We start from the raw sequence: 21,437 nt of genomic DNA on the forward strand, positions 1-21,437 counted from the left end.
CCATTGCCTCTCACATGAGATATCTCTGTAATTATTTAGTAATTCATTCATAAGCTATGATAAAATACATAAAAAGTTACCTGTCATTACACTAATAAAATAAACATTATTTAAGATAAATACAGAACATTAAAAGATAAAGAAAAAAATGTAAAACAAAAACCCGGACAAGGGTGTATGCAAGAGTTGCTTTTTCATTTTACTTTGATCCAAACGACTTTTGAAAAATTAAAAATTAAAAAAGGGGGAAGAGAGAAGAAAAAAAAATGGAAAGAGAACAGGTTGTTTCGCAGAGAAACTCCAGGTCATGTTACGAGTTATGCATAGAAGGCTATAAAATCATATCCCAGGATAAAAGACAAATCCCTCAGCACCTTTTTGGATTCTGGCTTAATAGCGATTTCATGAACTGCTGAGCTTCCTTCCCAGAAAATTATTCCAAGCAGTCTCTCAGGATTTCTCTCTGTGAGTAGGGCAGAACCTCCACACAGATATTCTAAGCTGATCAACCTGCTAATAATCTCGTCCTTTGTAAGGCATTTCCTGTAAAGAGAAAAGTGTAAGTTAATTAATTTTGTAATACCAATCTCTATAACAAAGCAGAATTTTCAAGAATGCAGTTAATAAGTAATATTGCTTTAATCACCGTGAACGCCATGCTATTTGTTTTGAAGGCAAAAGCTTAACATTTTTCAACCATAAAAATCTAAGAACAAATCTAAAAACGGTGATCTGGTGTTGGTCAAACAGGGAAAAGCAGTCTTTGGTAAGTTCTAAGGACTTGGATACCCTGACCCAAAAAGCATAAATTCAGAAAACATATGACAAAAGGAGACAATTTCAAGTATGCTTATGGAAGTCAATCATCATTCACTGGAATAGTATGGATTACAAAACTTTTAGACGATGAGAATTGCTTACAGGCTGGTAGTTTGGCAAGTAAAAGACAGGCCTGGATTGGCCAACAAGCATCTGCTGTCCATACTGCAATCAGATGAATAAGGGTAATTAATGTCTAATCAGATGACACAAGCAGAAGTCCTAACTAATGCATCAAAAAGCACATGCAGTCTCCGATAAAAAGTTTGAAGTCATGTCATACCTGAGGTCCATGTGGATGATAATATGTTTGTGGTGACTGCATTGGTGCAATCTGTGGATATATGACGGGCTGCTGCGCAGCTAATGAGGGTCCCATCTGCAAATTTTAAGTTAGCCTTAAGGCCCGTAACAATCAAACAAGTTGAAAAGAATGCATTGAGATTTTCCATTCGATGCGTGTAATTTCAATCTCACAGAACCATAAAAGTCTTTAACTTATTAATAAACATGCATAGAAAGAGGATTTGGATTTATTTAAGTTAAAAATAAATTCCAATAAAAAATCAGTCACACTCCTTAAGTGAAACTATGAAAAACAAAGCTTATAAGTTAATTCAACTGCTTACTCCAAAACCAACAGGCAATCCATGCATATGTGGTACAGCAGACACATTAGGTGGATGATAGAAGGCATTATCAGCAACAGGGGATAGAGGCCTAGCAGACGCTTGCGAGGGAGTGAAACTCTTTGCATTAGGATTGAGTTTAAATTCCTGAGACCCACAATTGAAAATATGTCAACACATTGGGAAGAGAGTATCATAAAGGGAAAAAAAAAATCTCAAGCCGTCTGGTCTTTATGTGTTTGCAGCAGTAAAGTCAAACGATCATTTAACACCCATTATACATCAATCACACCTTGGCATAAGGATTCAATGTTGATTTTTCAGAAGATAAAGAACCCATTGACGAGCTTGGAGATAATCCAGGACCACTAGAAGCTGATGCAGCAGCTGCGCGATCTGAATTAGAAGATGCAGAACTACCAGGTCTTCCACGAGAATTTACAGATTGTGGTTCTCCAGGTGCTTTACAAGATGCTGCAACGTCCACTGGTTCCCCATGGGAACTTGTCTTTTCGTTACCCTTTGATAAAACATGAGATGTCGAATATGGAGTTGCATTCGCAGATCGTCCCACTTTGTCAGTGCCAGCCTTCTCTCTGTTTGGTGATGACTGTGAATCTATATTAAACATTGCACGCGGTTAGTGCCATAGATTTGAGGGGAAAACATTTATAATCAAAATAGGGGGAAATTAGATTACATGCTGATGATTAAGAAAGTAATGATCATATTATGCAGAGCCGAAAGTCGAAAGTTCAAATATCAAATGCAACTTATGATAATTCCCACCTCATAAACATTAGTATAATATATCAACCTTAATAATGAGAAAATGTGGGTGACTTTTTAAATCAAAACTTATTCACTCACCCCCAGATTTTGGCAATTGAGCATCCTCTGGTAGCTGCATCAGATGAAGACCAAGTGATAAAAAGGAATATGTATGTTAGAGGGAAACAAACTATAAGCACTTTTACAAGGCAACTCCAAGTTTCCACCGGAAAGTACAAAAATAGTAACTAAATCTTAACTCACCAGCTGCTTTTCTACAAAATCCTTTGCATCATTATTTACTCCACATTCACCAAGCAAATTCTCCTGGACCCTATAATTTTCAAATGTACAAACTCAGTCTCAAAGGATGATACAGGTTATCTTACTCTCAAGGAAACAAGTAATTACAGTATAATCATTAAAAAAAAAAAAAAAAAAACACCTGCTTTCACTGTCAAGAGTAGAGAAATTTCTACTAGGAATTTCAGAGCAATATAAATCTGCACCAGTACCATCAGACTGAGAAGTCTGTGCCTCATCCTGCACCCCACAAGGAAAAAAGAAGGAACACAACACCTTATTTAGGTAAGAATGTACTAATACAAATACTAGAAAGCACTTGGAAGAAAACAAGCTTCATGGTTACAAACATTTTCTCCATTTTGATGAGTAAAATAATTTATCGAACAGAAAAGTTTGCAAGTCTGTTAGGAGAGTTTCTATTGGTTTCAATATGGGCTAGCCATCAGATTGCAAGATGATCAAATAATAGTTGGGCAATGCTTCCAATAGTGGCTTAAAAAATAAAAATTAACATGATAATCCTCTAATATGAATCTTATAGATATGGATTATGGTCCACGTAACTTTTATTTATAAAGTGTGAAGAGCCTCAGATTCACTTGATATAGTATTCTTCTAGATTTACCTGAACCAATCACACATGCTGTGCGTGTCTTCATGGTAAGAACTTATGCAGAAACAAAAAAGATAAAAATATTCAATAGCAGTTCCTGATTCTAATCAGTAAGATCACTGGGACCATGAGGCATACAATATTTTTCTGCATGCCAAGTATGGCACCTAGTCATACTAATAATTCTCGTCTCCCAGATACCATGTATGTCCACCCCTAATAGAGGCCAAATGTTAATACTAAATCTACTCTAATCAAAATCCAGCCCAAAAATACTTGCCCATGTGGATAAATGATTATGTTTTGAGCATAGCCATGGAAATACTAAATTAATAACGAGTCCAACTCTCCGCATTGTTTTCTGAGCTAGATGTGAGTAATTTCTCCAAATACTAGCATTTCAAATTTAAATATCGAGACCTCAATTTCATAGATGGGATTATTGATTGAGGAACTACCACTATGAAAGAGCTTGATGATAATTGAGCTCCATCACTGCTTTTTGCAATGGCAAAATCAGTAGATATCTGATCAACCGAACCAGAAGAATCTCCAAAGGTTTCATTATTATGTGTATTCAGTACAATATCCTCATCTTCTTCATATCCACTATCATCAAACCCTGTACCCCTGTAAACCGAAGAAAACCGGGTCTCCTCATCAATACCAAGATTTTCATGAATGCTGCTGCCTCTTTCCTGATGAACATGCAAACATGCAAACATGAAATGTAAGCAACTGAGAAGACAAATTAACCAAGTAAAAGTTTTTAAGAGGCAAAAATTGACAGTAGGAAAAAAACTCACCTCTGCTAAATGAAGATCTTGTGTATCCTCACCAGCAATTTCTCTGGCTATTCTCGCAGCTTCTTTTTCCAACTCCTCTGTTTGAGGTCCTCTCAAAAGTTTTGTTGTATAAAGTTCCTCATTGAAAGTGGTCTTCACTCCAAATAATGTCTCATTGGTTTCAAACTGATCCCATTTCTTACTGCCCAATTAAAAAATCTTTAAGTCAATACAAAACATAACAATGATGAATGTCAAGAATCTTCAATTACATAAGATCCATAACAGCAGGAAACCTATTCACCATACTATCCTATATAAAGTCTAGATGCATTGCGATAAGAATACTCTATTTTCTAGCTTAAAGTAATTCCAGTTCCTGAGAATATAACTATAGCAACCAACTCGGATGGCCAATCAACAAACAAACAACAGAGAAATAATTGTTATAATCACCTATTCCAAGGGTCATCAAATATATTTTCCAATTCGGGCAACTGAGGAACATCTTCATCAGGGATCCATGGTTCAAGCTCTCTCTCCTCAACATGACGAGTTTGTGATATCAAGGAATCTATCATAAGTTCTCGCTGCTTATCACTTTGGAGCTCATTGGCAAACCCATCACTAGTTACAGCCACATCCTAGAACCATCAATCAAAAAAACCTGGTCAAATCACTAATGATTGACGAATCAAAAGAGACATTCGCTACTTGGAAAAAAAAAATAAATAAAGATATTCATAATTTTTTTCTCATTTATGCATAAATAGACCTATATAATTGCTGTAGTTGAAATATTGCTACATTTCTTTGTAAGAATTGAAAGATTCTAATTGTATATTGCAATCTGAAAAATACAGTTATCTACTACTTAAACTAACTTCATTCAACACAAATCATTAACCATCCGGCACAACCTTTGCTATAACTTGTACAAGTTCACTGGAAGGTATAATGAAATTCTTTGAAGGTGGCTTGCTAACAAACTCAGCAACAGTTTTCTGCCCTCGGAAATTACCGTCTTTTATCAAGCGAGCCATTTTCAAGATGACACCTGAAATTGACATACAAGGAAAGTTCAAAGCAATGAATAACTGAAGAAATGTTACATAAAACACTTGCAAAGAAAACAATACCAATCCACAAAAAGAAAGGAAAAGCAGATGCTTTTGACTAAAAGGAAATCAATGAGCATACCAAAATCTTTTTCATCGCTCGTCGCATGAAATATTCCAGCATATACTGATCCACTTTTCACTTGGACTTCCACAGATAGTCCAATAAGACATGATGCTAGGTATAACAATTTATCATGGGAAGAAACCGCACAACTTCCAGATTTGCTACCAATCACTGAACCTAAACAAAAAGAATTAGGGATTTTTTTTTTTAAAAAAGTAAAAATTAAATTAGTTAGGAGAACGAAGCTTACCTGTAGTTGTTACTCTGCCAGAATTTGATTTTCCAGATTGTGATTTACTCTCCAGCCTTGTCCCACCTTCTCTTTCACCTCTTCGACGGCCAAATCCATTAGCAGTGGATTTTGGGGGCATTACTTGTTGCAAATTCATCATCAGCAAAAGAAGCCCTCTACCTAGGAGAAAGAAACTTTTAGGCCAGTCTCCTATGGTAGTATCAGAAGGTGAATCCTCCAGAGAGCATGCAATGATTGTGATTAGAATACAACAACAGCATAATAAAAGAACGAAGTATATGCTTAGCAAATAACATTAAAGATTAAGAGAGATAAAATGTAGTCATAGATCCCTGTGAACTAATTATCTGCTTTTCCTGACTTGAAGGAGGAGGGAGGGAAGGGGGATAAAGTTTCTTCTACTCCTTTCAATAAGAAACAAAAAGCTTCTATATTAAAATTGAATAAGGAAGAAAGAAAAGCTTCTATATTAAACATTAAAGGCTTATCACATGTAAAGTAGGAATATATATAAGACAGTTTAGGAATCCAGGATAAGGAATAAAATATCCCACTTGAAAGTTACACATAAGAACAGATTATTAACTCCATCAGAAGTGGCTAGAATGAAAATTTTCCACCACTTCAAAATCTTATGTCACTCCTCCCAAGTAATCTATAAATGGAAGCAAAATGGTTAGCAAAGCACTGCTCACATCTTGAGCAAAGCCCGCTGCTCTGAAGCTTCCAACCTGCCTTAGAAATTTTTACCTTCTATGCCACACATAAACCCAACTTCACACTCCACGGTAAAGAAACTCACCCCATTATACATGAATGACACTATCAATTTTGATAAACAGTTCCCAAAAACCAAAAATCCCATAGAAAACACCTTCTAACCCAAACAAAACATCACAAGATCACAAACGCACGCATAATCTAGCATGTAAAAACAATACCATGAATAAATTTGTTTGGTTGCCAACAGAATGCAACAAAATGGCACTTCACGCCTCGGCTAGATTAACCATAACATAAAATCGGAGATCAAAGTCTCAAATAAATCTTCCTACGTCCAAAATAATCCGTCTTTCGTATAATTCAAAGCTCTAAAAACCCTAAGTTATTATTATAATTCGTGAGATAAGTCAATAAAAAAAAAAGGAAATTAAACACTCTACATTTCTAAATAAGAAGTTCATAATAATGATAGATGATATCATAAATATCTGAAGTTCGAAGATCAATTACCTTAAATAATAAATAAATAAAAAGAGGTTAAATTAACGGGTGAGGGGATGGGATGAGTCGAGAGAAGTCAGAGAGGAGATGGGGCGAGTTGACTCAGTGAGTTAGGGTTATTTTTGAATTTAGACGGGAAGGGACGATCACGTGACGATATCACGAGCCAAAGAGGGAGAGAATTAGACGGAGAGGACTCGGCGTGATCCAGAGAGAGAGTAAAAGGAGAAAAGAAAGAGGGACAATGACAATGAGGCTATGTAAGGAAATTACAGGAATGATTGTCTGTGCGCGAGTACATTCTAAAAGGATTAGAATTTTATTTTTTATTTTCCATATTTTTTTTAGAGAATTTTGAGGAGAAAAGAAAATTAAGAAGAAATTTGTCTATATATAGTAATTTACTTGATTTTCTTATTTTCATTTTTCTTGTCCTAACAAGACTTTTATACAGCATTAGTCTCATGTAATTAAAAAAAAATGACTTTCAGACAAAAAGAAATTCTTAAAAATATAATTTGTGTATTTGTTTTACTTTGAACTCCTTTCCTTTTTGAAAAAAAAAATGAATTCCAATTTAATTCAATTTGTTATTTGGGAGGATTCTACTAATTTTGCATAATAAGTTTTCAAATGCAAAAGTGCGGTTCTTTCTTTTTTTTTTAATAGATAAAATAGAAAATATAATTATCAAATAAATATTATTTTCACATGTATCTATAAGGCAAATATATCATTCTTACTACGTTGGTTTAATTATTTAGTTACTTATTCTCATTTATAGTATGAACAAGATTACTAATTGCAAATTTCCTCTTGATAAAGTTTGCGTCACCCATCAGCCGTCCGTGTTGAGGGTAAGAGAGATCACCAGGCTTTCAACACTTCAATTACAAGTGGAAGGATCATAACTCCATAGGGGCCAAGATATAAAAATTTATATACTTAAGAGGTTGTAACATATAAACAACGAATTTGATTGGCCAAAACAATAAAATTTACACACTTTCAACTAATGGATATAAATTAAGTTTCATTTTAAATTATATATAATAAGTTTCCAAATCTTAGAATTATGGCGCTTTCCTACTTTTAAGATGAGGAAAAAAATAAAATTATTAAATAAATATTACTTTAAATTTCTTTAAAATAAATTTTCTTATTTTTACGTATTTTCTTGATTGAGTTATAATTTTCATTTTTCATTTTGACATAATAACTTTTTTCACATGTCTTCTTAGTAGAGCTTGCATCACTTATCCATATCAAGAACAAGAGTTGTCCGCAACAAGTAATTTCATTAGGTTCAACACTTAAATTTCGAGCATAACTAAAACTTTGGTTTGACAAGGACCATAATATAAAAGTAACAAACTTAAGAGGACCATAACACAAAACAATAAACTGAGGGGCTAAAATATAAAAATACATACAAATAAAATAAATTTCGGTTGGGTTAATTTCAGTTGACCCCTAATAAATTAATTATTCTCAGAATATCACTAAAGCTATTGCAAATTATTTTCTAGAAGATTAAAGATAAGCGCAAATAAGGATATTTTGAGGATAGTTAATTCATTAGAACTTAGAATCACAAAATTAACCTATTTCAGTTCACATTTGTGAGGGTATTAGACTTTTAAATGACAGTTACAAGTTGATCTTATCGGGGACTCATGTTGATGATTTTTTTTTTTTAATTTCTCTTTATATTTTTAAGATAAAAATTGAGATTTATAATAGTTTAAGGATATTTTGTGGATACTAATTTGGGGATTGCAAAATTAACCCATTTCAATTTAACTATTTTCTGTTCTAAAATCTTGGGCCAGCAAAATTCTGCCACTTATTTTGAAAGGACGTGATTAATTAACATCAAAACCAACGAAACAAAATGTTTCCATATATACAAAAAAAAAAAAAAAAAAAAATTTCAGGGCATTCAAAGTGGGACGCAGATAGTGAAATATATTTATGATGCATCCAGAATCTAACTCTTTGTTTTGTGAACAACATAGCTATACTGACCACCAGAAGGAAGCACATGCTTTCTCCCCAACAAAACAATGCAAGAATCCAAAAACATGAGTTTTTCTCATTAATAGGAGTAATAATAAACAATGGAAAATTTGGTAATTTTACACATTTCCTCATTACTAATTTACAACAATCAAGTGTTTTGCCCCTAATCGGTGATTGACTGATGAGAGCTGCACGAAAGTTTACATTTTACAACATTAAATCTGGCATCTGGTTCCCGCGCCAGCCACCAAGGCTTCGTGGTAGAAATATGCACTGGTGGGGAGAAGGGCTTTCCCCAAGATCAATCAGAACCTTAATTTCCAAGCTGCACCGATAAGAGATGCAATTTCAGCTAATTCTCTGGAATACAGGGATGCTACAAATTGATACAAGTTAACAATATCCATAGCAGAAAATAATTTGGATTTTTGCCAGTCAAGAAATTGCAAAGAGCTGGTTATGTGGCAAGATCTACGGGCATTATGAATCTGACTTAATGTTCATGAAGTAAAATGCATGTCACACTTGGATATATGAAGGGTTATGAAGATAATGCCTTAGTTTATGTACTAGTTTGTTTTTGCCGTTCAAAAGATTGGGAGAGAGAAATACCCTTTTAAATTACAGTTGTAAGTTGATCTTTTCGGACCACTTGAAGATGTCAGAATAAACTTGATTGCCACCCAAGTCTTCTCCGGTAGCCCCAGCTGCCACCCTTATAATATCTTCAATTAATGCAAAATTTCCCATAATATCAACATGATTACCACTTAGAGTGCCTCGGCCCTCCAGCAGATTGGCAGGAGGAGAATGGTCATATTCCCTAATATATGTACGAATTCCTGAAGGATTAAATCTAGTTTTCCCGCGCCAACCTTTGGCACACATAAAGCCTGCACTTAAAACAGGTACAGTCTCATCCCCATCTACCGAATAGACTCCATCCTTCAGACAGCTATCTTCATCGTCAGCTGAAGTATCAATCTGAAATGGAATGCCACACTCAGCTGAAGTTAACTTATAGACATAAGCTCTTTCGGTGGGTAAGCCAACTCCGTACAGTGAATAGATTTCCATATCTGGAGCAGTTGGCAACCTACAAAACCAGAGTGAAGGAAGCAGAGCACTGAGAAATAAATGAACATCTATCAGCTATTAGGAAAATATTCCCCATGAATTGCATTAATCATTGGAAAGGTCAAGTATTAGAACCACAACGGAGGAAAAAGGGTCCTAAATGGTCATTATATCAGAATTATAACATCTTAGTTAAGCAAAAAAATTAAGAAAACATTTAAATAAAAACTGTAGATAATTTCCGATTAGGCATATTCTAATAAGATTGCAATGAGAAGTTGAACTATTATGCATATGAGGGTTGCATATCCAGATGGAATTCCATCTTAAAAAGTATCATCTTCCGGCACAGCACAATATTAAGCTTGATTTATGAATTTAAATTACTTCAATTTACCATTTCACTTAGTTTGTCAAATACATAAAACTAAATAAGAAGATCGACAATGATATTACCATAAACAACATTCAGAAAGCGATACCAAGAAAAATCATCAACGCACAGCAATAATAATAACTGAAATAATGAAGTATAAACACTCTTACGTTGTCTCCAAGGGGTTTGACCAGTATTTGTAGTGTTGGTACTCTGGGTTATCCAAGTTTTCAGCAATTCCATAAGAGAAATGAGCATCACCACGTGCCATCATCTTTGGAGCAACAAAGTGAAGCAAATCTATAATTAATCCAGCAGTGTAAGCTTTAAATTCTGCTACAGCTTTAATACCACCGTATCCCATTTCATGATATTCTGTCCACACTTCGCTACAAGTACTATTTGCAACACTTTGGCCCTTGAAAGCATCCTGCACAATGATAGAGCCAAAAACTTAAATGCAATGAATCAAAATAAAATGATTCAGGGGTTTTATTCATAGCATTGAGCAAACAAGAGAAAAGACTAGTTTATTTTTCCGAGGAAACTTAAAAAATAAGACAAGTTTCAGTGACACAAAAGCATATTGTCATGCATATCTGCATCATCCACACGGTATAATTCACTAAACAGTCTACAATAGGAGGTTGCACATATAGGCTGACTTCTGAAGATCCCAAATTTCTTCACCTTCATTTAGCCAAATGGTGGATAACTTGAAGGACAACCAAAGCATCATACGATGACATAGGAAAACTAACTCACAGATTCTTGTAACAGGTAATTGTTCTCCAAAGAAAAATTGCTATTAGTTTACGAGCTTCGAAATAATCAATTCTCAACTTGTGATGTGACATATAAATGAAGGGCATCTTCTGATTTCCGCAAACATCATACCACACATTGCCTCAAAAGTGAAAGAAAAGACCAGTAAAGTTCCATAATTCTCAATAAAAATCAACCAAATAATTTGCTTCTAAATGGGCATCAGCTGTATTTGATATGTACACACACACACACGCATAAATTCCGACCACAACTTCAAGGAAAGATAGCCTTACCCTAAAATCAATCCTTTCAATCTCAGATGAAGGTGCGTCTGCTACATCTTTTCCAAATGATATAACTCTTCCATAATTTACATGCTTTCTTTGAGAAACCACAACTTCACTCCCATTTTCATTAGCAATCTGGGTATCATTGGCTATTTGCCTTTTTCTGCTAGGAGAATGGCATTCCTCAGGTGACCAGTCAAGACCACCCCATATAGTGTCCCCGCCTTTCGGTATCATTGACATGGTTGAATCCCAAGTGCGGGTCATCCTCATTAAATGTTGCAAGGTTTGATGAGGAAAAAGATCATGATCCAAAAAACCTGGTGTAATGGCCCTAAATTTTGAGGGACATATTCTTAGTTCTTCATTAAGCAAGAAATAAAATCCACTTGTTCATCTTATATAAAATTAAATGACTAATAGATAAATCGTATGCAGCCAAGCAATGTATAAGCATGGTCACTAGTGATAAGAGACACCTAGACTCCACTCAAGAAATAAAACAAACACTTACAGGTTGTAAATTTGCTTGGCTCAAAAGAAAATGCAGACATTTAGTTTCAAATAGGGAAGCAGAGCAAAGAAACAAAAATAAACAAAAGTAGGCAAATGAAACAAGAATCAAAAGTTTATTTCTTTTAACACAACATCACAGGCAAAGATTCATTTATGACAATTTGCAATATAATCTTTCCTGCATTGTACAACAACAAGACAAGTGATATAAGCTGGTGAAGAATGCCAAAAATATACTTCAACACAGTCACAATATTTTGTGAGGTCAAATAAAGCATGGCTGTCTTTTATAAGAATATAAGCATAAACATAGATCCAAACTACAGCCGTAACTAGGACCACTATAAATTGAACAATAGATCAAGCTCTTAGCTGCAAAAACTAAGAATATTTTGGGAATAAATATGACAAAGTGGCTCCTTAAAAAACGCCCAAATGATGACAGAGTTTCCCCAAAAAGAAAAAAAAAAAATATATATATATATATATATATATATATATATGTATATATATACCAGAATGCACTAGAAATTGGTATCCATGGTTGTTTTACATTTTTACAGGCAAATAAATTCAATTTTGTCTTGCAGACAGTGTGTTGCTGAAAAAAGAGGGAGAGAGATTACTCAAGAGCACTTATAGAGCAGCCAAGAAATTAGTTGAAATCATGATTCTGGGATTGCATAAATCAAGTATACTAGTTCAGAAGGTTGTCGTGATGAATGGTGAGGATATTTGAAACAAATTAATTTGCCACAAATTGCTTGAATTTTCCCAATCCTCTGTGAAGAGATTATTATTCTTGCAAAATTTATTTACATCAAATAACCCATCAAAGCATGAATGCTTTGTATCTGTGTGCGGATAGATACGAGATATTTACCTGGCAACTGCAACATCTTTAGCTTCAGCAGAGAAAAGCCCAGCAACAGCTTTTGGAACACCTAAAAATGGACCACCAATGTTCATCACTGCCTTTATATGCTTAGCACACCAATCAGGTCCACCACCACCCCCCATTGGAGCTGGTGCCTCGACCCACTTCATAAAATGTAGAAAGTACAAAACGCCCATTGAATGTGGAATAATAACTGCTTTTTTCCCACCATTTGTAGCTACCATCAATTCTATGTTGCTTTTAATTCGGCTGAGTGTTTGGTCCCTCACCTGATTAATTAAGTTCAAAAGAAATATTAACATAGAGCATATAATTCATGAAAATATGTAAATGAAAAACCAGCTTCAAAATCAATGAACTCCAAATACATTGGCATAATATCAAAAAGAAATTTAAGTTGGAAGAATACCTCAGTGTTTTGAAATGAAAGTCTCCAATCATAAGCAGCCATATACATGTTTTTCTCCTCATATCCAATATTTGCCAAGTTAGCAATCAGAACTGCCCAAACAAAATAACCAGGAGCAAAGTAATCAGCAGCCACAAGTCCAGAGACGGGCCTGACCCTTATACCTGAAGGATCTAGTCCGGTTTCATTGTCCAGTGACATGTGCTCCACCCAGCATAGAGGTCTGCAAAAATCCATTTCAGATTCGCAGAAACGTGCTTAATTATCTGAATCAATCATCAAAATTCGCAAGCGCAACTAACATACATAAAATTGACAAGAAACCAACGTCCAAGCCCACACCTATGGCAAAGGTTTTTATCTCTAGATCAATCATGTGCCATTTCAGGATAGTAGATTATTTCCACACCGTCATATTAATTGGAAATAGCAGAAAAATTGTCCAGGGATACCTAGCAAATGGATTAAATTAAACCCAAGAATTAATCAACAAACAATAATCGATACCTCTTATAAACTTCACCAAAAGTACCGCCCCACAAGCGCTTCCTGAACAACCCATCAGCACACTGGTGCCCTTCCCACAGCTCTAATCCACCTGTCACAATTCCCGGCACAAACACTACCGGATGCTTCACCGTCAACCCCTCCTTCTTCAATTTCACGCCCGGTGGGTCCGGCACCGGGCCCGTAATTGCCTCCGTCACGTACTGATTAAACGACGTCGGAATTGCGTTGTATAAAAATAGCAAAAACCACCACGTCACGCATATCCAACCAATCAGCCAACAGCAAGAATCAATACACGACCAACTCTTCTGTTTTTTGGGGTTTTTGTCCTTTGAAGCTGCTTTGTTTTTCTTATCATCTTCTTGGTAAATGTTTGGGTCTGATTCTGTGGCGTTTGAGGTTCCGGTGGGTTTTCTTTGGCGAAGTAAAGACATTGTTTATAAAACTCTGATTGTTTGTCGGGAAAATCAATGAAGTTTCTCGAGAAGTTTTTTTTTTTTTCTTTAAAAAAAAAAAGAACTTATTTGAAAATTGAAGAAAAATTGATTATATACTGTCTCTAATTTTCCCGAGAAACTGTTTAGTTTCCCGGAAACAAAATGCTTACTAGAACAAAATACCAGCTTATTTGCATGACAAAAGAAGAAGCTTTTTAGGTTCTGTTCGTTTCCAGATTTACATAGCTAGATTCTGTTCGTTTCCAGATTTACATAGCTAACTGAATAGACTTAAATTAAACTGAAATAAGCGCTTTAATTAACTCAAAAAACGTAAATTTTAGCTAAAACTGCTCAACAAGTTTGGGGAAAGAAAAAGATATGAGAATAGCGACGAAAAAGGTTGAAAGAGCAGATAAAAATGATAGTGGTAGCTTTTTTATAAAATTTATGAAGAAAAAGTTAACTGAGAAAATATTTATTTTCTCGGGAAAGAAGCAAAGGGCCATGGACATTTGGCGGGGAATAAAGGTGGTTGGGCTCAATAACGGCGGTGAGGCGTGTGAGTGGGAGGAGCTGATAAGGCGTTGATTGGTTAGTCGCTTCCCCCCTGCGACCCAGTAAAATATTTACACGCGGGTATGCTTTATCTTTTGGCCCGCCAGCCTGTCAGATGAGGAGTCTAGAGTGCAGAGACAGCTATTTATTAATTGCTCAAAACGACTCGTTTCTAGATGCATTTGACCGTTTTTAATTTTAATAATAAAGGCGTTTCTAAGGATTTGTCGACCGTTACTTAAATAACAATACGTTCCTATTTGATCACATTTTTAAGCTCAAATAATCAAATTTGATGGTTAATTTTATTTTAAAAAAAATTGACGACCAAATTTTCAAACTAAGACTACAGAGGGCCGGTTGAAAGAATATTCCCCAATCCCCATTTTGCACGTGGTCACATGACTCGCATGCAATTTAAAGGGTGTTTTACGGTCGAGTCTTTATGGCCGGCTAGCTAAGTTGTCAAACAAACCAATAAGTCACATAATCAATTAGTAAAATGTTATTAATTTCTTTCTGGCCTGGTCCGTCTTTAACTTTTTAGCTTATTAGCACAATAACACGAGGTTACTTTGACAATTTTATTGCTATAATGTAAAAAGATCAATTACTGATAAAAAAAAAAAAAAAAATGTGTTCATTGGTTGGTCCCTTTTCATTCTACTATTTTAACAAATTATTTTATGATTTATGTAATTGTAATATTTCTAAATAATCCAATAGCTTTTAAAATTAGATTTCATGAGATATCGCCATATGAGATATCTTTTCTTACCACCCCTAATACGTAGTTCAATTGGCCATGAATGTTTTTTTTTCGCACTTGTGATCACTAAAATTTGAATAATAATGGGCGATCTACAACCATGTGTGTATAATAGTGGATTCATAGTAATCACTTAATAATATAAAAAAATAAGGAGAGAATTTACATTTACGATGTTCGTCTAATAATAATTTGCAGCTTCTGATGATTTTAGGTGACTCAATACAATCACTTCATTTCATTGAATTCATAAAACTTTAAGCTACAATGAATACATATTTCTACCCCCCCTAAGAAAATGGCAAAAAAAGAAAACAACAAACATACAATCATAAAAATCCGAAGATATTTTCTTCTTTTCTGTCGTATAAGTTTATATCAAAATCAGTTACAACAACCGCATGTCTTCCCCCCGGCACAAAACAGAAGCATCGGGTTGATGAGACCGGCAAGAGAGTTTACGCTTTACACCACAAAATCCGGCATCTGGCCTCCAATCCTGCCGTCAACATTAGTGGGAAATCTGGCATGCCTTCAAGCATGCCAAAAAATTTGGCAGCTTCGTATATGCACCGGCGGACAGAAGGCCATTTCCACCAAATCAATTTTATCCTGAAGTTCCAAAGCTGCACAGACAAGAATTGGAAAGGTTTCAGCTAGTGCTCTTGAACAGAGATGACGAAAACATGAGTTTACAATATCAGAAGCAGAAATAGTTCAGATGCAATTTTTGCTTTCCACAAGAAATTGCAAATGGCAGTTAATTTGGAAAGATATATTGGCATGGTGAATCCTCCTTATGAAAAGATTGATATTGCTGTAAAATCAGGAGAAAGTGCAGACCCGTCAAATTACAGCTGCAAGTTGATTTTCTCGGACATCTTGAAGATGTCGGAATGAACTTGATCACCTCCCAAGTCTTCTCCTCTAGCCCCAGCTGCCACCCTTATAATATCTTCAATCAATTGGAAATTTCCCATTATATCAACATGAGCACCACTTTGAGTGCCTCGGCCTTCCAGCAGATTGGCTGGAGGAGAATGCTCGTACTCCCTAAGATATGTCCGAATCCCAGAAGGATTAAATCTAGTTTTCCCACGCCAACCTTTTGCACACATGAAACCTGCACTTAAAACAGGTACAGTCTCATCCCCATCTACAGCATAGACTCCATCCTTCAGAGGGGTATCATCATCATCGGCTGAAGTATCAATCTGAAATGGAATGTAGCAATCAGCTGAGGGAGTTAATTTGTAGACATAAGCTCTTTCGGTTGGTATGCCAACTCCATACATAGAAAAGATTTCCATATCTGGAGCATTTGGTAACCTACAGAACCAGAGTGAAGGAAGCAAAGCAGTCAGAATAAATCAATATCTACAAGCTATCAGGAAAATATCCTCATGAATTGCAATAGTCATTGAATAGATCAAGTAGATTGAACTGCAACATGGAAACTACAGAAGACGGCCTAAATAGAAAAGAAATTTAAGAAAATTATACATCAAAACTATGGCTACTAAACTACTATATTGAAACATCGACTATGGTTTTACTAAACAACTACAATCAGAAGCTGATAGCAAGAAAAATCATCAAATCAGAGCGATTACAATTACTGAAGAAACGCAGTACAAGAACTCATACGTTGTCTCCAAGGGGTTTGACCAGTATTTGTAGTGTCGGTACTTTTGGTCATCCAAATTGTCAGCAATCCCATAAGAGAAATGAGCACTACCACGTGCCATCAATTTTGGGGCAACAAAGTGAAGCAGATCTAAAACTGATTCGGCAGTGTATGCTTTATATTCTGCTACAGCTTTAATACCTTCAAATCCCATTTCATGGTATTCTGTCCACACATCACGACAAGTATTATTTACAACACTGTTACCCTTGACAGCACCCTGCACAATAACAAAATCAATAAAGTAAATGCAGTTAGTGGGAAAAAAAAATGATTGTGAAGTTCAATCTGTAGCAACAAGCACACCAGACAAAAGAGTAAAATACTACTTTGACTGCAGAGGAAAACTGTGAAAATAAGCACACAATTGACTTTCAGTGCCATAAAAACACATTGTCACGCATCTGCATAATCTGCTGTGCAGTATAATTTAGATGAGCAGTCCACCAAAGAAACTTACACAGAGGGAGAGACTTTTAAACATGTATAATCTTTCTCCAACCATTTAGCAAAATGGTAGATTGAGGTACAAGCAAAGCATCTTACAGTAACACAGGTAAACTACCTCAGCATTTGGTTTCAAAGGAAGAATTGCTATAATTTGCTAAAGAAATTCGACTCTCAACATAAGATGTGAAGTATATGATACAAAGGGTCCATCTTCTGATCTGTAGTGCATATCATTTAACGCATTGACCCAAAGGGAAGGGGAAAAAAAGAGAAACAGAAGACTAGTGGAGACAGTCCATTTCCAATCCACTCAAAGGTCATACCAAAAGTTTACTCTTAAATGGGTTTCATTTATCAAGTGAGAAGAAAAATGGAATTCCTGTGACCATGATAAAATTTGAAGTCTTTCTAGAGTATGGTAAGACAGAAAGACTTACTCTGAAGTCTATCATATCAATGTGAGATGAAGGTGCCTCCGCTATATCCTTTCCAAATGATATAATTCTTCCAAAATTTACATGCTTTCTTTGAGAAGCTACAACTTCACTGTCATCTTCATTTGCAACCTGGGTATCATTGTTTCTTTGCTTTCTTTTGCTAGGGGTATAGCCTTCTTCAGGTGACCAGTCAAGACCACCCCAGATAGTGTCCCCACCTTTTGGTATCATTGACATGGTCGAATCCCAAGTGCGAGTCATCCTCATTACGTGTTGCAACGTTTGAAGGCGAAATATATCATTATCAAGAAAACCTGGTGCAGTGGCCCTGCATTTTGAGGGACACTCTTAGCTCTTCATTGTGAGCAAGAAAAAAATTACACGTATTCATGCATTGTGTAGAATAAAATCAATAACTAGTAGATTAACTTCAGGCATCATGAGGTGCTACTGCCAGCAGGCAATGTATTGTGTTCATTAGTGATAAGAAACACCTCTTTTGCACTCAAGAACAAAAGAACGATTAGAGGTTGTTGTTTACCAATCACAAAACCTGCAGAAATCTCATTGCAATTTAAGAAGTGGACTAGAAAATGGCCAGAAAGATAATTTAAAGTAAGCAAAGCAGGAACAACAGCAAAATGATAATTTTGAAAACGGAAGTATTATTCAGATAATTTTCAAAATAATCCTTCCTGCATCGTACAACAAAGATAAGTTATAAGCCAGTGAAAAATAGCAAACTACTCTCCACAACTTCAATCCTATATTTTCTATGAGGTCAAACAAAGCACACCTATATTTATAAGAAGAAGAAGCAAAGCTACATAAGTGAACTTCAATAACCTAACACTGTTATAAATGAAATAAGGAATCAAGATGTTAGGAATCAGAAAACCTAAGAATTTTTTCACAATGAATACGGCAAGATAGCTGGCGAAAAAACACCCGAGATAATTGAGAGATAAGTAAAACAGCACAACGAACTAGAAATTGGCGTCCATGGTTGTTTACACATAATAAAGGCAAATATAGGGAGTCTCTCTAAAATTCAATTATGCCTTGCAGACAACAATGTATCATTAAAAGATTAACGAAGATCTTTCTAAAGCATCCAAGATAGTAGTTGAAATCAGGTTACTTAGATTGCATACATTTGAGTAAAAGGTTCCAGAACGTGGCAAGAATGCTTGCCAAAAATTAATTTGAGAAATTTTGAACAAATTTTCTCTATCCTCTGTGCAAAGTATATTATCCTCACAAACTACATTTACATCAAATAATCCATCACAGCATGATTGCTCTGCTCTGCACTATTGGGGATATATACTAGATAATTACCTGATAACCGCAATATCTTTAGCTTCAGCGGAGAAAAGCCCACCAACAGCTTTTGGAACGCCAAAAAATGGTCCACCGATGTTCATCACTGTCTTTATATGCTTAGCACACCAATCAGGTCCACCACCACCACCCATTGGAGCTGGTGCCTCAACCCACTTCATAAAATGTAGAAAGTACAAAACACCCATAGAATGGGGAATAATAACTGCCTTATTCCCACCATTAGTAGCTACCATCAATTCTATATTACTTTTAATCCGGCTGAGTGTTTGGTCCCTCACCTGATCATTAGAGTTCCAAGGAAATATTAGTACAATGTAGATAATTCATAAAGAATGTAAAAGAAAATATCAGGCACAAACTCAATGAATTCCATGGGCATGGTATAACATCAATAAGAAATTCAAGCTGAAAGCAAACCTCTGTGTTTTGAAACGAAATTCTCCAATCATAAGCAGCCATGTACATAGTTTTCTCCTCATATCCAATACGTGCCAAGTTAGCAATCAGAACTGCCCAAACAAAATAGCCAGGAGCAAAGTAATCGGCAGCCACAAGTCCAGATACAGGCCTGACCCTTATACCAGAAGGATCTAGTCCAGTTTCATTGTCTAGTGACATGTGCTCCACCCAGCACAGAGGTCTGCAAAATTGCGCAACCAGAACAAAGAAATATGGGCATTAATTTTCCAAAATACTAAAGGAAGTTCACAAGCCCAACTAACACAAATAAAACTGACTAGAAAAAAACATCCAACAATATTTACAGGTTTTTGATCCATATCATTCATATGCTGTTTCAGGATCATAGACTTTTTCCAGACCCCGCCGTATCAATTGGCACTTGCAAAATAATTGCTCTTGGGTTTCAGCACGAAAGATAAATTTATAAACAGAGAAAAGAACACAAATACCTTTCCAGCTCACATCTTATTTCCATTTAACGGTATCAGAGAGGCCGTCATAAGAAAACTAAAGCAATGCCATTTATTTTGAACAAATGGCAGATAATATTAACTTCATATTAGACAGACAAGTTTGACCTGTTATCATTTTGAGCGAAGGACAGAGATTAAAGAAGCTTTAAGCGCCCACAATTGAAATATTCAATCAAATAATTCATTACTTTCATGTTTAGACCAGATGCATGAGCATATCAGATGTGAAAAAAAAAATTGAAGTTTTGATTTCTCGATTTTGATTTTTATGTCTGAACTCTAGAGAGTAAAAAAGGTCACAAATCAGAGAAGTAATTCAACCATAAATCTTACATCCAACGAACAAAATAGAAGTTTTATCACGAAGGCAAGTTCTTTGTAATAAAACCCAATTCCATTCACATCTTTTACTACCAAATTACTCAAAAATCAGCATCTTATAGTGTGTTTTCAAAATCACATCAGTTACAAGTGTTCAGTGAACACTTACTTTACTCAACCTCATCACCTCAATGCGCAAACAATAAGCACATACACTAAACAAAACAATGAATCAACAAAGCAAAAACCAATAACCTCTTATAAACTTCACCAAAAGTGCCACCCCACAAGCGTTTCCTAAACAACCCCTCAGCACATTGGTGTCCTTCCCACAGCTCCAACCCACCCGTCACGATTCCGGGCACGAAAACCACCGGATGCTTCACCGTCAACCCTTCCTTCTTCAACTTGACGCCCGGAGGATCCGGCACCGGCCCCGTAATTGCCTCGGTGACGTACTGATTAAACGACGCCGGAATTGCGTTGTACAAAAACAGCAAAAACCACCAGGTGACGCAGATGCTACCGATCAGCCAACAGCAAGAATCAATACAGGACCATTTCCGCAGCTTTTTGAGGGCAATTTCTTCGGCGTTCTGGTCTTTTGTGGGGATTTTCTTCTTGTTGTCATCTTCTTTGTCGATGCTGCTTGGGTCTGAACGCGTGGGGCGTGAGGTTTCGTTCGGTTTTCGTCGGCGAATTAAAGACATTGTCTTTACAAGATGATTCAGTTAGTTTCTCGGGAAAATTTGACACACGATTTTCCGAGAAATTGTTGAATTTTCTAGGAAAATAAAAGTGCCATGTATTGAGTTAAAATATATGTCATAGCTAATTTGTCAAAATTAGACTGTTTGGCCTTGGGTGCGGCGTCCTAATTTTAGGACTCCTAAAATGTTAAAAAAATATATACATACATACATACATATATATATATATATATATATATATATATATATATATATATATATATATATATATGTTAAGCGAGAAAATAAAACAATATTGGCATTGGTAGGAAAGAAGAGCAGAAGACTGGTCGCAGGCA

The 21,437-nt window shown here is 35.6% G+C and overlaps 3 protein-coding genes across 6 annotated transcripts; all 3 read right to left on the reverse strand.

The window, feature by feature from the left end:
• Positions 1 to 65: 65 nt before the first annotated feature.
• On the reverse strand, positions 66 to 6,815 carry LOC102610113 (polyadenylate-binding protein-interacting protein 3). 4 transcript variants are annotated; one of them, XM_006465891.4, is made up of 15 exons: positions 6,595 to 6,815; positions 5,359 to 5,516; positions 5,124 to 5,285; positions 4,844 to 4,980; positions 4,380 to 4,567; positions 3,945 to 4,125; positions 3,597 to 3,836; positions 2,665 to 2,762; positions 2,484 to 2,553; positions 2,319 to 2,352; positions 1,741 to 2,066; positions 1,449 to 1,595; positions 1,103 to 1,198; positions 922 to 984; positions 66 to 543 (listed from the first exon to the last, which is right to left on the reverse strand). In XM_006465891.4, exons 2-15 carry the CDS (start codon positions 5,498 to 5,500, stop codon positions 514 to 516), a joined length of 1,914 nt encoding a protein of 637 aa, XP_006465954.2. In that variant the 5' UTR covers positions 5,501 to 5,516; positions 6,595 to 6,815; the 3' UTR covers positions 66 to 513. The 4 variants fall into 4 exon arrangements, with proteins under 4 accessions (XP_006465954.2, XP_006465955.2, XP_006465952.2 ...); XM_006465892.4 differs by having other exon boundaries at positions 5,124 to 5,279; positions 5,359 to 5,520; XM_006465889.4 differs by having other exon boundaries at positions 5,359 to 5,520.
• A 1,843-nt stretch (positions 6,816 to 8,658) lies between these two features.
• Positions 8,659 to 14,546, reverse strand: LOC102609799 (phospholipid:diacylglycerol acyltransferase 1-like). Its single transcript, XM_006465888.4, has 7 exons — positions 13,446 to 14,546; positions 12,939 to 13,161; positions 12,515 to 12,798; positions 11,122 to 11,449; positions 10,231 to 10,490; positions 9,220 to 9,703; positions 8,659 to 8,932 (listed from the first exon to the last, which is right to left on the reverse strand). The coding sequence occupies exons 1-6, from the start codon at positions 13,880 to 13,882 to the stop codon at positions 9,229 to 9,231; spliced, it is 2,007 nt and encodes a 668-aa protein (XP_006465951.2). The 5' UTR covers positions 13,883 to 14,546; the 3' UTR covers positions 8,659 to 8,932; positions 9,220 to 9,228.
• Positions 14,547 to 15,420: 874 nt separating this feature from the next.
• On the reverse strand, positions 15,421 to 21,291 carry LOC102609133 (phospholipid:diacylglycerol acyltransferase 1-like). Its single transcript, XM_006465886.4, has 7 exons — positions 20,645 to 21,291; positions 19,551 to 19,773; positions 19,128 to 19,411; positions 17,787 to 18,114; positions 16,860 to 17,119; positions 16,056 to 16,541; positions 15,421 to 15,838 (listed from the first exon to the last, which is right to left on the reverse strand). Exons 1-6 carry the CDS (start codon positions 21,097 to 21,099, stop codon positions 16,064 to 16,066), a joined length of 2,028 nt encoding a protein of 675 aa, XP_006465949.2. The 5' UTR covers positions 21,100 to 21,291; the 3' UTR covers positions 15,421 to 15,838; positions 16,056 to 16,063.
• Between the last annotated feature and the right edge of the window lie 146 nt (positions 21,292 to 21,437).

The sequence above is a fragment of the Citrus sinensis genome, chromosome 7 (assembly GCF_022201045.2).
Source record: "Citrus sinensis cultivar Valencia sweet orange chromosome 7, DVS_A1.0, whole genome shotgun sequence".
NCBI classification, from domain to species: domain Eukaryota; kingdom Viridiplantae; phylum Streptophyta; class Magnoliopsida; order Sapindales; family Rutaceae; genus Citrus; species Citrus sinensis.